This window comes from Pelodiscus sinensis, chromosome 13 (assembly GCF_052426305.1).
Source record: "Pelodiscus sinensis isolate ZL-2025 chromosome 13, ASM5242630v1, whole genome shotgun sequence".
Classification (NCBI taxonomy): domain Eukaryota; kingdom Metazoa; phylum Chordata; order Testudines; family Trionychidae; genus Pelodiscus; species Pelodiscus sinensis.
This window is the reverse complement of record NC_143064.1, coordinates 23,704,718-23,722,409: the sequence shown is the minus strand read 5'-3', so window position 1 is coordinate 23,722,409 and position 17,692 is coordinate 23,704,718. Positions and strand designations below refer to the sequence as shown.

The 17,692-nt window shown below is 48.2% G+C and overlaps 1 protein-coding gene across 2 annotated transcripts in view; it reads right to left on the bottom strand.

The window, feature by feature from the left end:
* Nucleotides 1–17,692, bottom strand: part of ZDHHC15 (zDHHC palmitoyltransferase 15) — a 242,127-nt gene that overhangs the window by 57,661 nt on the left and 166,774 nt on the right. The window contains exon 1 of one of the 2 annotated variants that reach the window (XM_075940891.2): nucleotides 9,377–10,102. The exons of the other annotated variant lie outside the window; for it this stretch is intronic. Within the exon in view, the coding sequence (XP_075797006.1) occupies nucleotides 9,377–9,848 (472 nt within the window). The 5' untranslated portion in view covers nucleotides 9,849–10,102. Of the gene's footprint in view, nucleotides 1–9,376; nucleotides 10,103–17,692 lie in introns of those variants that run through there. 2 annotated transcript variants of the gene reach the window in all.

Here is a 17,692-nt window from a genome sequence, read left to right as displayed (position 1 = left end):
CATCTCCTGTGAACCCACCTGTTGCAACACAAGACCAGAAGAATCATCATGGGCAGGGGAAGGCATTGCTTTCCCAAATTGCCAGCCTGGCCTCGCCCACACTTCACCCCCAGAACACCTAATGTAGGCATACTGGGAGCAGAGTGTTGCTGCCATGGTCCAGGCTGGGGATACTGGGGCCATCCACTACCCTTCCTCTCTGTTCTCCAGGGCCGTGGAGGCTGGAGCAGCGTGCCCTCTGCAACTCTCTGAGCTCTAGGGCTAGGAACGAAGGAGCTGTGTGCCGCCCACTCTCCCCGTGCTCCAGGCTTGGGAGGCTGGAGCCATGGACACATGCCCGCCCACCCGTCCTCCTCTCCTCCCCATGGTGGTGCTGGGCATGCTGCCCCACCTCCTTGTGTTGTTGGGGGGGTAGGGAGGTGGCTTGGCTCCTGTGGGGGCTGGGCCTACCTTCCTACCTTCACCAACCACCCATGGGCATCATCCTATTAAAACTCAGTATTGCTAGCGGAATGAGGGTTCTGCTCCATAATGATGTCTTTGTGAACTACTGCTCTTGCACTGGACAATACAAACCCAAAGTCAGTCACTGTTAACCACTGTCCTGCGTTTCTGAGTCAATGTAAGATTAATGGTGACAGATGATGTGTCCAAGCGACCACAGAAGCTGACTAAGTGGTCTATACCTGGATGTGTCTCTTTTCTGTGTAACTTACCCAGCTAGAGTTTAAAGGGCACATGAGCACAGAAATTATTTACCGCCAAACATGCAGTGCCATACAAACACTGCTGCTCTCACTCTTCATATTAATGCTGATTTTACCACCATCACAATATTATCAATTCTCACAGTATTAAGGCTGTCCCTCAGGGGTGTTAGGTCTGGGGCAAACCCCTCCCCGATGTTCCAGTCTCAGGGCAGCCCCCCCTCCACCATAAGCGTCTGCTCCACTTTCACTTCTGCTCCTTCCCTTCCCACAAACTCCATCACCTTGCCCAAAGCCCCTGAGCAATGTGAGCTGGGGGATCCTGCTTGGTGCAGGGTGGCAGCAGAGGTCACCCTCACCCCTGCACTCAGCGTGATGGCGGGAGCCGGAGCGACTGGCAGCCTGACTGCCCCGCCCTCCTCTCTCAACCTGCTGTGCTCTGCTTCACCACATGTGTGACAAAGAGAAAGCCAGACCAAATTCTCCCAAGCCAATTGTTGGCCCAGCATCTGGACCTATTGGCCTCTCCAGCTCCCACCTCCGTGGTGAGTGTGGTGTGGGGAAGGAGGGGAGACATGACACTTGCTTCTGCCCTGTGCCAAGTCCCTAGGTAGTTTCCCCAGGCTGCTTGTGGGCTCCGTGCTTAGGATGGTTGAGGCAGCCATTGTGGGCCCCTCACAGCATGGGGTATGGGACAGTCACCCTGAATCGTTCTAGGTAAGGGACAGCTCTGCATGGTATCACAAGTCTCAAAATATTTAGAGGTTTTGTGAAGCCCAAGCTCTTGGAGTTACACAATCATGTAAGAATATAAGTTTTCATTTCTTTAAAAAAAGATTCTAGTGTTCGTGGTTGCAGAGATAAGCTTGAGAGCATGACCTCCCAAAGTAGTGATGGGCAACCTGCAGTCTGTTAGGGTAATCCACTAGCAGGCCGGGAGACAGTTTAGTCACATCGTGTGTCAGCAAGCACAGCCCCGCTACTCCCCAGAGCTCCCACTGGCTATGGTTCACCGTTCCCAGAAAATGGGAGTTTTGGAAGTGGTGGTTAGCACAATCCTGGAGCCCATGTTGCTTTTTGCAACTCCCACTGACTGTGAATGGTGAACCACAGCCGCTGGATGCTATAGGGAGCTGTGCCTGCAGATGTTCAATGTCAGCAAAATGTCTCCTGGCCTGTCAGTGGATCACTTGCTTGGTAGCGTGCAGCTCGCAGGTTGCCCACCACTGTCCTAAAGACACAAACCCAAGAATAGAAATAATAAGCATTTAAAAACTATTATTGTTACAGTTGCCATTATTTTTGGGGGGCCTAAATAATGAATTTTAAAAAAGCTTATCATTGACAATGCCCTCATCAAAGGAGAGAATATTTATCTCCCCTTCTCTTCCTGCTGGCTCTCTCAATCTGGAACGCAATGAACCCAGAGGAGCTAGGCCCGATCTATGGCTCAGTTGGGTACCAAATATGGCTTTTAGCCATATTTGGCTACCTCATGTGCTGGAGCTGAAGCTGGACTGCAGTGCGGCTATACCTACTGGAAAAACTGCATTGTGGCCCCAGCTCAAGCCCCGGTGGCCACCAACCGGCTCCTCCGGGCCTCATGGTGGGCCACTACCCCATATGTTGAAGCTGGAGCCAGCTCGTGGTGTGGCTGCTCCTGGGGTGGGGCCACAGTGCAGCCCCAGGAGCAGCTGCACTGTGGCCTCAACTCCAGCCCTAGCACATGGAACAGCTGCCTGCCACTTGGCCTTGCCCCGGGAGCAGCCGGGCAGCCACCACGGGGCCCTGGCCCCAGCTACAGCCCTTCCCCAGGCTGGCTGCCTTGTATGTCTGGGCAGCTTGCTCAATGTGCCAGAGTTGGGGATGGGAGGGAGACTGCGGTGCAGCTGCTCCCATGGCAGCCTGGGTAACAAGGCCCCAATCGGGTCCCAGTAACCATCTGGCCGCAGCTTCCTATACCTGTCCACAATCCTGGGGCAGGCCCCACAGTCTGGACCCCATATGGCTGTAGAAGGGCTGGCAGCAAACTCCCCCCCCCCCTCGTACTGTGGCATGGGTAGGTGGGGAGGCCACTATCTGGTTGTGACAATCCTGGCCCTGGCCCTCCTCCAGCCACTGCTGCCCAGGTGCAGCAGCCCAGCCACAGCCAAGTAAGGTAATCCAGCACCAGGACCCGCAACCCCTCTTCTCTACTTCCCACCCCCAGCACCCTGCCCTTCCTCCTGAACCTCCCACACACTGCAGTCCTCTACTCTGAGTCCCTTATACACCTCAACCCTGCCTCCTGTCCGAGACAGAACATCAGGAATGACTGCCCGTCGCAGGGAGCCATAGCCTGTAATACCTCTGAGGCTGGTATAGGGGGCTCTGTCTGTGAGGTGGAGTGTTTTCCATATAAGGGCATGTAAATTAATAATCTTCCCCTGCTCGCTCCACCCATTGCAGTAACAGATCAGCCAGTGGGCTGACTGGTGCTCAGGCCTGCTACTCCACCCACTGCAGCAAAAACCAACCTATGGGGTGATAAGTTCACAGGCAATAAAACAGGCAGGCAGCCCCTCTCTCACTGGGGATTCGCATTGAGTGAACGCCTGGCCTGATCACCCAGACGCCTTGCACCCCCCGCTCTTGAGTCTTACTGAGCGTACTCCGAGTTGGTCGACCCGAGTGGAGACAGTTTATGAGCGTGTGACCGGTACTTGTGTTCCTGCTGTCTCCAGAACTGGTATAACACCCCCCCCCCCCCCACCATCATCCCTATCCTAATTGATTTTTTAGTTGTCCTTATTGCTTGCCAAGTGACAGTGGCTAAAAAGTTACTAAGTTAGTTTATAAATAGTTGTGGTTTAGGTTTTTTACTGTTTCCTTGTATAAAGTTGTGTAAATAGTCAGCCCTATGGATAATACCAGTGTTAATTCAACTGTTCCTAACCCCTGGGCAGTTATTGGGAATTATTGTGATTTAGAAAAGCCTCAGGGAATTGTTTTGTGTTGTCTGGCAATCTGTTTAATTTTTGTTCTGATGATTGTCTGGCGCCATCAAAATAAAATCAGTTTGTACTTTTTGAAACCCCCAGTTGTGGTCTCATCCTTTCCGGCATCCCTTCGAACCTCGTGTATTATGGGGACTGACATGGCGTCACGAACAGGATGCCGGAACCCCGGAGACCATGACAACTCTGATAGTTGCCCCTGGGCTAAAACTGAGACCCCAGGTTCTGAGGAGGATCAGTTTAATCATTTGCAATACCACCTCCTCTGTACTCGACAGCGCGAAGGGGCCCCTAACACTTTTGACTGGGTCTGTGTCATAGGACACGGCCATGATTGTAGGACCTACACCATTCCTTTGGGGTTGAGCGATGTGGGCTGCTTGCTAACTTGCCATCCCACCTTCAGGGCCACCCCGGCCGATAATAGCCTTCAACCATGTCTCACTCAAGTGGGTGAGACAGCCCCTAATTCAAACCCTCTTAGCCTCTGGAAAGAGGTGAACAGGGTAATTAAACTCTGTGGGGTAGCCCCCTCCATCTTGGCCCCCGAGCCAAGAGCCCCACATGGATCACCTGCACACCACCTGTTAATAGGATTGGTCCAAAGGTTAGATGGGATAAAAAAGGTTAAAAAACTACGCCCTGATTCTTATAAATCAGAGGATGTTCTGGCTGCCATCTGCAATACCCTGGCAGCGGCCCTTGATAAAGTTACCGTCTACCATGGGGCCGTTACAAATTGCGCCCGTGGGGTGGCGCACTCGCAGTCAGAGGGAGAACCGGAGTTTTCCCCTCAGGCGCCAAAGATGCCTCCTTTAGAGACACAACTTCCTCCCCCATACCAAGGCTCTCATGACCCACCAAACATTTACCCTGGCTTGACTACCCTGAGTTCAACCATACCCACAGCTCCCGACCTGATTGTACCGGAGGCCCTCCCTGTGACTGTAACCCGATTAAAAATGGATGGTCAGGGGAATACCTCTCAGGTAACTGAGACCCGCCCCCGAACCAAGGCGGAAATGAAGGAGTTCATCACGGACACTGCCCGACGTCCGGATGAGCCTCCTATAATCTGGGTAGGGAGATTAGCCTTGGAACAGGGGAGTGACTGGGTTGACCGGGAGGAAGCCTTAACGTTAACCCGTACCGGGAGTTGGTCGCGGGGCCTTATGGGGGGAGTATTGGCAGCGAATAATCATTGGCCTGTAACGGCCGCAGCTGCCGCGCACCTCCAAATACAAGGGGGATTTCGCGCAGTACAGATGCCACCTGATTGTGTGAATAACTCCACTACCCTTATGTACGCAATCGCTGGGAGTTCTATTCTGCTCTGGGATCCCACCGCACACCCCCTCAACTTAACTAACGTTCAGACGGTAGCACAAAACCCATTTCGTTTTGTTGATGATCCCACTCAGATTCCCATAGAAGATGCGGCTGTTACCCTAGCCGTGGACAACAGCCCTAATCTAGACACAGGGGCTCTTCTGTGGCTAAGGGGATACACAGGACAACCTATTGGCCGACTATACGACGCTGTAGAGAGGGTGAAGTGGGCAACACTAAAGGCCGCCCTACTTGCAACCCCCTCTACTCTGGTGAAAGGGTCCAAAATGGCGCCCAAACCCAAATACCCCGAGCGTTCGTTCATCGAGCGTAAGATTTTTGGATTTTTATTGGGTAAGGGACTCACCAAGGAAGCTATTAGGAAAATGAATAGTGATCAACAGAAAGACTTGGCTGTGAAATTGGGGTGGGAAGATCGCCCTATTCCCCCGCAGCCAAAAAACGGGGAGAGGCCGAGTGCCTAGCGGTCACTCGGCCCGATTTAAATGACCCTCGACCCTATCAAAACCTGACTACCGAAAACGAGACAATTATCCCCTTTTTGTTAGACACGGGGGCACAGGTATCCATCATCCCCCCCGATATGCCCCACACCCCCACTGGAAAGATAGTCTTTGTACAGGGATTAAATAGCGTTGAAGCAACCTACGTTAGTCCATCACAATTGGCTTTCTCTTCGATCTTAATTAGCCCGCCTTGAGGGCGTTGTTTGTCCCCTTTTTGTTTTTCAGGTACCAACCCATTCGAGCCCCCCACCGGCTGTTTGACTTCCGGAGCCGACGAGAACCATCAAGATGGAAAAAATTTAAGTCTGCCACTGAATCTTTCGTTTGGGGATATGTTACCAAATGTCCCGCAATCTCGAAGCCCTCATTAATTTGACCGCTGAAGGGTTTCGACAAGTCGATTTGGCTCTTACTGTACTAGCTCATTATGCCGAAAAGAATCGTCTAATGATACAGGTTATATTGCAGAAGGACTTTTGTATGGCACTCGAGGACCTTGACCCCAGGTTTAAGGACCAATACTGTTTGCGTTTCAAGCCCGGGTGGAACAACGTTTCAGCCATCACCCAACAGCTGACCTCACTTGCAGTTCAGATTCGCGAACAGCGGGAAGAATGGGACTGGTGGCAAACAAAACTTTCCTCTTGAGGACTGAGTACTTGGGCATCCACCATTAAGCAGTGGTTGATTGTATGTGCTCTTGTGTTACTAGCCTTTTTAGTGGGCACTGCTGTTGCAAAAGCTCTTATCCACAGAGTTGTTTCCGCTTTCCCTGTTACTGTTGCTTACTTTTCCCTTTCTCCCCTTTCTGAAGACAGCAGCTCACCAGAACCTCAATTTACCCAATTGGCTTCTTGCTGATTACCCTTACGTGCGCTCTCACCTTAGGCAACTCCCTTACCGCTTGCTCCGGACAGCCACGGGGGCATGTCCGAGACAGAACATCAGGAATGACTGCCCGTCGCAGGGAGCCATAGCCTGTAATACCTCTGAGGCTGGTATAGGGGGCTCTGTCTGTGAGGTGGAGTGTTTTCCATATAAGGGCATGTAAATTAATAATCTTCCCCTGCTCGCTCCACCCATTGCAGTAACAGATCAGCCAGTGGGCTGACTGGTGCTCAGGCCTGCTACTCCACCCACTGCAGCAAAAACCAACCTATGGGGTGATAAGTTCACAGGCAATAAAACAGGCAGGCAGCCCCTCTCTCACTGGGGATTCGCATTGAGTGAACGCCTGGCCTGATCACCCAGACGCCTTGCACCCCCCGCTCTTGAGTCTTACTGAGCGTACTCCGAGTTGGTCGACCCGAGTGGAGACAGTTTATGAGCGTGTGACCGGTACTTGTGTTCCTGCTGTCTCCAGAACTGGTATAACACCCCCCCCCCCCCCCACCATCATCCCTATCCTAATTGATTTTTTAGTTGTCCTTATTGCTTGCCAAGTGACAGTGGCTAAAAAGTTACTAAGTTAGTTTATAAATAGTTGTGGTTTAGGTTTTTTACTGTTTCCTTGTATAAAGTTGTGTAAATAGTCAGCCCTATGGATAATACCAGTGTTAATTCAACTGTTCCTAACCCCTGGGCAGTTATTGGGAATTATTGTGATTTAGAAAAGCCTCAGGGAATTGTTTTGTGTTGTCTGGCAATCTGTTTAATTTTTGTTCTGATGATTGTCTGGCGCCATCAAAATAAAATCAGTTTGTACTTTTTGAAACCCCCAGTTGTGGTCTCATCCTTTCCGGCATCCCTTCGAACCTCGTGTATTATGGGGACTGACACCTCCTACACCCCCACATCCCCAGCCCCCTGCCATAAGATTGACAGAAGACAGCTTGAATGTGTGCATGCAGCTGGATTTGACTAGTTATAATGTAAACTTCAAAGAAACATGTGAAAAGATGCAGCAGCAGAAGTCCCATTAAATAAAGTCTGCGAGTATGTTTCATTTATGCTATTATTAATCATTTTGTCAATTATCAATATTAAGTTGTATATGCTCAGTCATGCAAATGGGCATTCTTATATGGTTCTTTGTTGACCACTTATTCTCAATTTTTATGTAGTTTGGCTCTTTGGTTTGAAAAAGTTGCTGCTGATCCCTGATTTATGCTTTTACTTCCAACAGGACTATGTTCAGTCCACCCTTTCCTTCTCAGAGATACTCCCCCCTATACACACCCCATTCATATATAATTTAGAGGGACATGGAGGTGTGAGGGGGTCAGCTTCTACCTCTTCCCAGGTTACTGTCACTGCTGCTTCGCACAAAGATCTCATTTATTAACCCAGTGCCCTCCATAATCCTGTTCCTTAGACCCCCAGGCAGAGCCTTGCTCCCCAATTCACCCAAACTCCAGCTTTTGGGTCAGGCACAGCCCTCTAACTCCCCAGTCAGCCACCTAGCCCAGCCAGGCAGAGCACCTCCCCCAGTGCCCCTCACTCACCCAATTGGATATCCGTAAAGGGAATGTACAGACGCCTGTTGATGAACATTGCTGCTTGCCTAACCAGTTTGACAAACCTGCAGGTGGCTGTCTTGTCACAGGCCAGCTCCACAAGCCAGATACATAGGGAAGGACTGGAATCACAGTTCATCCACAAATTCAATTCACATGCTAATGGACTCAATCATGATATGGGCTGGCTAGGACACAACTTAACCACTGAAGGTGCTAACAGCTCTCTGAGAGGTATCCATCCTGTCTCAGCAATCTATCTATTGCATGGGTTCCCAAACTGGGGGGGGGGGGTGCAGAAATTCCAGGGGGGGTGCGAAGCGACCCAGCCCCCCGGTCAATCTCCTACCTTAAGTTACGCTGCTATTTTTGTTTTTTGGCCCCAGTCAGTTCCTTTTTTTTTGTTGCTCAACAAGTTTTGCTGCTATGGGGAGTGGGCAGAGGGTTTCTCAAAAATCAAAAAGGGGGTGTGATGCCAAAAAGTTTGGGAACCACTGATCTATTGACTTTGATTTTTATCTGCTTAGGTTTAAGTACCCATTCTCCAGATACTTAATGATGCTCTGTCTCACACACCCCTTCCTTTTTTCTTTTTCTCTCCCCTCCCCTTCCCCTCTCCTATTTATTTCAAGTTTTCATATCCCCTACTCATAACTCCAGTCATCTGAAGAAGTGGGCTGTGCCCGCGAAAGCTCATGATACCATCTACATGTTTTGTAAGTCTATAAAGTGCTACCAGGCCATTTTTTTTCCTGTTAGTAACAGACTAACTCGGCTACCCCCTGAATCACCCAGTAAGGCAGAGCAACTCCACCAACCCCCCTCACTCACCCAGCCCAGCCAGGCAGAGCCCCTCCCCCCAGTCCCCCTCAGTCACCCAGCCCAGCCAGGCAGAGCCCCTCCCCCATTCCCCCTCAGTCACCCAGCCCAGCCAGGCAGAGCCCCTCCCCCCCAGTGCCCCTCAGTCACCCAGCCCAGCCAGGCAGAGCCCCTCCCCCATTCCCCCTCACTCACCCAGCCCAGCCAGGCAGAGCCCCTCCCCCATTCCCCCTCACTCACCCAGCCCAGCCAGGCAGAGCCCCTCCCCCCCAGTGCCCCTCAGTCACCCAGCCCAGCCAGGCAGAGCCCCTCCCCCATTCCCCCTCACTCACCCAGCCCAGCCAGGCAGAACCCATCTCACTCCCCCAGTCAGGCAGCGCCCCTCCCCCATTCCCCCTCAGTCACCCAGCCCAGCCAGGCAGAGCCCCTCCCCCCAACCCATCTCACTCCCCCAGTCAGGCAGCGCCCCTCACTCGCCCAGCCCAGCCGGGCAGATCCCCTCCCCCCAACTCTCCCGGCACGGCAGCGCCGCCCCCGCTCACCCAGGCAGAGCTCGCACACGTAGGCGTAGTAGGACCAGAGCACCACCAGGGTGATGATAACAACCGGCACCCAGGCGAGCACCCGCTGGCAGCACCGCAGCCCCCTAGACAGAGCCATCTTCCAGCCAGCCCTGTGCGTATCGGGGATCCATAGAGCGGGGCTGGCGCAGGGCGGAGAGGACGGCAGCTCGGAACTCCACTGAGGAGGCCTGGCAAGCCGCGTCTGGCAGAGGTCCGACGCCGTTGCGCCGTAGCGCCACCTGGCGGAGTGTGGGCCGGCAGCGCACCGCGACCATCGCTCGCAGGGAGCGGGTGGGGCGAGGCAGGCGGTGCGGGTGGCGGAGCGCGGTGTGTGCACGAGCCGGGGCCAGGCTGTTTCTAGCCAGCGTGTGCATGAACCGGGGCCCCGCAGAGGTCTTATAGCAAAGCAATGTGTATGAAGCTTAGTAGCAGCAGCGAGGAAAGGCATCATCACGCTGCCTTACAAGGGACACTCCTACGATGACAACGTGTCTAAACGAAGAAATACAAATTCACGCCCAGCTCAGCATGGACCTAGACCTAGAAGAGCTCGTGCTGAAAGCCTGTGGATCCGCAACGCAGAGAAACCCTAATGACTCTGAATTTGAACTGTTGTCTACTTGACAGTTAATCCCTGTGCATTTGCAGTGAACAAAACATGCATTTCCTGCATGTAAAAAAAATCTGTCTACACTTGGGGACCTATATGGTTCCTTACACGGTATTGGTTTTGTATACTGCAAATTATTCAATAGAATAGAAGCCAATTTTTGTAACACTGCGGTATAAATTATTCCTTTGAAAAATGTACATTATAGTCCCTTAGCTGAGAGTGTCAAATGAATATGGTTATTATAGCACAAAACCACCATCTTAGCTGAAGCAAAATGCAGGACAATGTAGCACTTTAAAGACTAACAAGATGGTTTATTAGATGATGAGCTTTGGTGGGCCAGACCCACTTCCTCAGATCAAATAGTGGAAGAAAGTAGTCATGAGACAGACCCATAGTCTCCTATAGACAACCACCTAACCTCAAGATGATTCTTACCAACCACCACAGGACATACCACACTAATACCAACCCTGGTACCTTCCCTTGCAACAAACCCTGTTACCAGCTTTGTCCACATATTCATTCTGCTGATACCATTATTGGACCTAACCAAGTGAGTTATAAGATCAAGAACACATATTCCTGCGCATCCAGAAATATAATCTATGCTATCATGTGCCAAAAGTGTCCGTCTGCTATGTACATTGGACAAACATCTCAGACACTTCGCCAAAGGATTAAAGCCCACAAAACAGATATCAGACAAGATCACAAAGAGAAAACAGTTTCTTGCCATTTTAACCAGAAAGGACACTCTCTCAATGACTTAACCACCTGCATTCTGCTACAAAGACCTTTTACATCTGCACTTGAAAGGGAATCCTCTGAATTGTCATTCATGTTAAAATTCGACACTTTCCAACAAGGACTTAACAAACATTTGAACTATCTCACCCGTTACCAAGACAGTTTCCCCAATTATCACCTCTAATACCATTAACTCACAAACATCCCACTCTCCCTACCTCTAATATCATCAATTCACAGACACTTACCTTCCTTCCTCCCCCCCCCTGCATCCCCCTCCTGTTCTGCAATGTGATTTGTCCTTTTCATATTTGTTCATTTTTTTTAATTGTATCCTTTGGTATATATGGTTGTGACTACTTTCTTCCACTATTTGATCTGAGGAAGTGGGTCTGGCGCACGAAAGCTCATCATCTAATAAACCATCTTGTTAGTCTTTAAAGTGCTACATTGTCCTGCATTTTGCTTCAACTACCCCAGACTAACACGGCTACATTTCTATCACCATCTTAGCTGGCACTGTTAGCAGAGAGTTGAATGAGCAATAGGGAGAGACATCACATCTCACCCTTGGAAATGGTTCTTTGAGGTTCAGAGGTGAAACTGCATAGGAAAACTTGCAGAGCTGCTGCCTCTATTGTACCTGTCCTGGAGATAAACGTTGTTTCCAGAGCTGGCCACCTACCAATACCAATGTTCCCTTTAATCTCTTCCATCCATGTGCAGAATTCGTTTTTCTATGTGCACCACCAGTAGAAACAAAAACCTAGTTGTGGGCATTCTGCTAATCAGGTGGGTGGCATTTGAGTCTCCGCACAAGCACACAGCTTATCGGGAACGCTGACCAACACGAACTTCATTTTCAGATTTAAATAAGAGTTACAGATGAAATTATAGAGGAGATAAATCTCTCACTGAAATACCCTGCAAAATCCTCCAATCCCTGTGAAGTTTTACAATACATTTTAGTAATTCATCACACTATGTGCATTGTGTGTTTTTCAACCACTAGACATTTGCAATAGGAAGCAAACTCTCCACTAGATAGCACTAACATACTGTAAAGCAGAGGTCTCCAACCTTTTTAAGCATGAGATCACTTTTTTAATTTAAGTGCAATCGAAGATCTACCTTGCACCCATATACCCTGGGCCTGCCTCCTTCCCACCTCTTCTCTGAGACCCCATCTCTGCTCCTTCTGTCCTCCCTCCCTTCCCCATCCTCCCTCACTTTCACCAGGCTGGGGCTGAGTGTTGGGGTGCAGACTCTGGTCTTGGATAAAGAAATCTGGAGTGTGAGAGGGGCTCTGAGCTGAGCTTGGAGCAGGTAGTTGGGGTGCCAAAGGGGGTTCTAGGTACAGGCTCTGGGAGGGCAGGGTACTTGGGGCTAGGGCAGGGGCTTGGAGTACAGGAGAGGGTTCATGACTGTGGTAGGGTTTCAGGATGTGGGCTCCCACTGGACCCTGCTGACCTCAGGTGGTTCCTGGGCTGGGTGGTGGTGCTGTGGGGCTAAGGCAGGCTCACTCCTGTCCTGGCCCTGCGCCACTCCCAAAAGCAGCCAGCAAACTCCATCCCAAGCCCTGTTGTGCCCCCTCTCTGCTCTGTGGAGATGGGATACAGAGTGGGAGCAGGGGCACCTTGACATCAGCACCTTCCTCTCCCTCCCCTGTCCAGCAAGCAGGAGGCTCCTGAAGGGACAGCTCCAAGGCAAAGGGCAGGAGGTGCGCAGCAGTGTGGGAAGAGGCCGCTGAAGTGCTGGCACTTCATAGCCTCTTGGCCAAACCAGTCAGGATCACCTGTCAGAAGCTCCAAGATCTACCAGTAGATCCTGATCTACTGGTTGGTGATTGTCGCGAGAATCACAGGTCCAATGATGCATACCCCAAGGGGGGAAGGACAGAACCAGGTGGACCGTTTTAGCAAATAAAATATATTTATTTATAACAGTGATGAATTTATAGTATTTATTCTAAGATTTTTAATAGACCATGTTAATAATGAATTTACAGTATTTATTATATTTATTCTACGATTTCTAGTTAAACGTGTCAGAAATATAAGGATGGGAATGGCAAGAGGAATAGTCTCTATTCTAAAGATATCCAGCTATGCTAATTAAATAACAGTGATAACTATAAACTATGTACTACCAAAAACAACTACAACACTAAGCTTATACAACAAAGAAAAATCAAATCATACATACCAACTTACACAACACACGGAACATTTCAAAGATATCGGTTTGGTTGCGAAGGCCTTGGTTACGCCCGAGAGTCGGGGGAGGTGGCTGGTCAGTTGATCAGGCTGGTAGCACTTTGGAGTATACGGGAAGGCACACGCATGGTGGTACATGTGTTGCGAAGACCTCCTCGAGCGAACTGTGCAATGGGTATTTATCTCCAAATCTGCACATCGCTTTCCCATGCTTGCATATTATCATATATAGCCCAACAGTCACCAAGTGGGGGGGTCTGTGTCCCAGGGGTAGGGCCGAAACTGTGCAGGTTTCATGCGACCAGGTAAGCCCCTCAGTTCTCACGCCAAGGTGACGGGTGAGAGAGTCTGAGGCTATTTTCTCCTTTTCACACCTTCCCTTTTTCTAAAGGCAATGGTATGCAGGAGGGGTGCGGCCGGTTTCTCCCAAGGAGTATTGCAGCCCACTATAGCAAAAGCGGCCTGGTCAAACTTTTTACCGGGGGGGAGGGGGCAGTGTTTTTTCTAACAGTGATCACTGCTCTACAGGAAGCCCACTGACTGCTACATTTACTTACATGTCTCCAGTTTCTACCCAGGACACACCATACGATCCATCATCTATAGTCAAGCCCTTAGTTACAACTGCGTCTGCTCCAGTTCCACTGACAGAGACCCAAAATTTCAAGATCTCTACCAAGCATTCGTAAAAAAACAGATTGAAAGGACCAGATAATTACCCAGAAAAAAGCTACTTCTAGATAGGCCCCAGAAAATCAACACTAGGACACCACTTTTTATTTCCTATAGCCCCCAACTCAAACTCTTCCAGCACATTATCAATAACCCACAACCTATACTGGAACAGGATGCTACACTACAAGAGGTTCTAAGTGACAGACCTATACTCTCCTATAGACAACCACTTAACTTCAGCAAGATTCTCACTAACAACCACAGAGCATACCACATAAAACTTACCCTGGAACTTTCTCTTGCAACAAACCCCATTGCCAGCTTTGTCCACATATTTATTCTGCAGACACCTTCACTGGACCTAACCATATCAGTTATATGATCAAGGGCTCATACTCCTGTACATCCAGCAATATGATCAGGGCTAGATTAAGGGGGGGGTGCTAGCCAGGCAGCTCCCCGGGGCGCAAACCTATCGGGGGACGCCTGATGGTAGCTGTAAGGGGCGCCGCGTGCCCGGCTGTTTAGCGTCCCTTAGAGCTGCCATCAGGCACCACGTGCCCGATTGCAGCTGTAAGATGCGCAGCACACCAGGGGGCAGGGCCTCACATGCACCGTGCGCCCGGGAGTGGAGCCACGCGTGTGTTGCACGCCCGCTGCCCGGGGCGCAGCAATGGCTCGAGCCGGCCCCGAATATGATATATGCCATCATCTGCCAGTAATGTCCCTCTGCGAGTTATTTTGGACAAACTGGTCAGTCACTTCACCAGAGAATCAATTCTCACAAATCAGACATCAGACATCTCCATACATGTTAGTCAACATTTTGACCTGAGGTTATGTGGGCCTGTTAAAATAGCTTTTGAAAAATATTTTGTGAGCTGGATTGTGGAACTGCTTGGACTGTGAATGGCCTCATGGGCTGTGAGTTTGAGACCCCTGCTGTAGCTGTTGAACTTCAGCAGCACCCACATACCACATCTTTGAGTCTTGCTTACCTAAAAATTCATGTTGTGCATACTATTTGCTCTCTGTCTGTATTCTTCACTGGTTAATTTGTGACCTTAGAGAAAAGTGTCCAGTTTAAAGGCTGGTATCTCCAATTGCTCATCCACATGCATACTCAGATTTTACCTTAGAAGTATAGTATAAGAAAATAATGTTTATTTAAATAGATCAAAAACTCTTGTAAGTAATAATTATTAGCTTACTGCAATTGTTCATAATCTGCCTCACCAGTTTCTTGACTAGTAGGAGTTAGTGTGATCAAGAAAAATAATTTCAGCATGATAACAGGGTAATTATAGGAACTGTATCCATAATAAACAGCCCTATTCTAAGGACTGGTATAAAGTCAACATATGTGGCACAAGCATACCACTGTCAGTCAAACCCAGTAATGTATGCTTCTCATGGAATATAAATATAAGACAAATTTTCTACAATAATTTATCCAGTCTACACAAATGAAGGAACCAATATAAATTTCATCCCTCAAAAAGCTGTATTTCCCATAGAAAAGGAAATATCAGACAAAGTATTTTCAGACACATTGCCCTTTTTACAGTCACATAGCAAACTTCAAATTACATGTCTTTCTACAAAATGTGATAGAAAAAAAAATCAAGCTGTGCACATACTTACCCAAAAGAGAGATGCTTTGCAAACCCTTTCCACCCCTGTTAAAATGAAAATTCTGGCATAGCTTAACGGTGATGACACTACCTCTCATAATGTTGCTGTATCACAACATTAGAGGATAGCGACTAGTGAATATTTTAATTCTGTATTTTCTAGTTTTCAAAAGTTTAGGTATAGGACACCTCGACTTTCTGGGAAGGTACAAGGCACAGTTGGTCAATCTTAATTCTGTGAAACTAGTGTAGACATACCCTCAGAGTGTATTATCCTGTTCCAGTATAAGTTGTAGGTTATTGATAATGCGTCGGAGGGGTTTAAGTTGGGGGCTATAGGTGATGACAAGTGGTGTTCTATTTGTTGGTTTTTTTGGGCCTATCTTGAAGTAGATGGTTTCTGGGTATTCATCTGGTTCTTTCAATTTGTTTTTTTATTTCCCCCGGTGGGTAATTGAGATTTACAAATGCTTGGTAGAGATCTTGAAGTTTCTGGTGTCTGTCAGTGAGATTAGAGCAGATGCGGTTTTACCTAAGGGCTTGACTATAGACGATGGATTGTATGGTGTGTCCTGGATGGAAGCAGGTAAGTGTAGCAGTCAGTGGGTTTTCTGTAGAGAGTGGTATTTAATTTTCCATTAGTGCAGCTGAGAGCCAAAGAGGCTGAGTTGTAACAGCAATAAATGCGGAGGCATTTTACAGCACTTTCTAAATGAACCAGAGGAATGGGCCAAATACCAAGATTGCTCTGCCCCAGCTTCCTCAAGTCTCATCCATGGGAAGTTAGATGAAGCGTTCCAGATGAATGGAAATGGCAGAGCAAGTTGCCAAGGGAGAGCTAGTTAGCAGATAGGTTATAAAGGCTTCACAGCTAGTAATTAGCCCTTTTATTTTCACCCAGAACTTTGTTTGTAGCCACTGCACTGTGAAGCACATGTGCTATATGCTATTGCCAGCCTAGTCCACTTTGCTTAGGAAAGTAACAGTTCATGATGCATTAGCTGCAGAAAATTCTGAATATCTTTCATGGTCAGTGCCAAACGGACCACAATTCAAAACTAGCAAAGATGTGTTCATGCCATTCATAGTTTGGGAAGGAGACTGTTTATTTGAAATACATTTTAATGTCTAAATTGTATTGTAGGTAGGATTATTGAGAAAACACAGTTCTTTACTGGATTTATTATTGTATACAATTATATGTTTAAAGTTTCTTTAAACATACTTATCACCAGGGCTTGACAAATAATACAATCTACTTGCCCGTGGCGAGTAGATTGTAACCCGGAAGAGCCAGGTTCGGGCGATCTGCGCATGCGCAGATTGCCGGACAGCGCAGCTGGCAAGCGGGGTTCTCCGCGGTTCGGTGAGCCCTGCTTATCACATCAGAAACCTTAACAAGGACATATAGTTGCTATAGTTAAAGTTAAGGATTATTGTACAGCTAACTCTCTATTTTCTGAACCATGAATTGCTCTGTTACCAACATTCTTATATTGTCCTGTATATGAAATTCCTATTGAAAATGACATTTGTTTTTTAAACCTCAGCTTTATATTTTTTATGAGACTTTGGTAAAACTGGGATTGATCTAATTTCTCTAGCTTCCATGAATATAGTATCAGGAGGCCTGAAGGACTGGCAGATAATGGGATCAAGACTAGTAAATACCATTAACAAATAAATTACAGTCAGCGGAACATATTCAAACATCAGAAGAGGCCCTGTTTGTTTTGGATTTGTGGTTTTGGGTGGGAGATTCATATTTTATCCATGCTTTTGTTTTTCTTCCTAATTTTTCCATCTACTTGAAGGATGATGTTGTAAGTGTAAAATGTGTTTGGCTAGCACTAATATATTAGAGCCATATTTTTATCATCATCTTTAAAACCCATCTAGTAAAGGTCAGATTTTCACATTAAAAACCTGCTCCTTTTAAACCCACCCCAAAGACCTATTTTTGGTTTCTTTTATTGATGAAAATTACTGAGGTATAACATTGGAATTCTGTATTGTGACTCTTGCATCTTATATCATGCAATTGCATCTGTAGACTATGACGATGTTATCACACAATGCAGCATACAATGTGAAGAGAATGTCATGATGGTGCTTTGTAAAATTACTTGAATTCAAGAGGCTTCAATGGCAATCAACCAGAACTATGTGGTACAAACATTCACATTAACATCAAGTGTGACTGAGTCCCTGTTAAAAAGAAATACTGTATAGCTGCAGTCTTTTTATTTACTTTCTTATCTTGAGAGTTTGCACAGGAAGAAGTGACACAACAACATTTCTGTATCCCTCTCTCTCACAGGTCCTCAATGCTCTTCATTCTCCATGCCTGGCTGGGACCCTGGGACAGAACTGCCTCTTCAGATACCTGATGCCACATCTTCTGAAG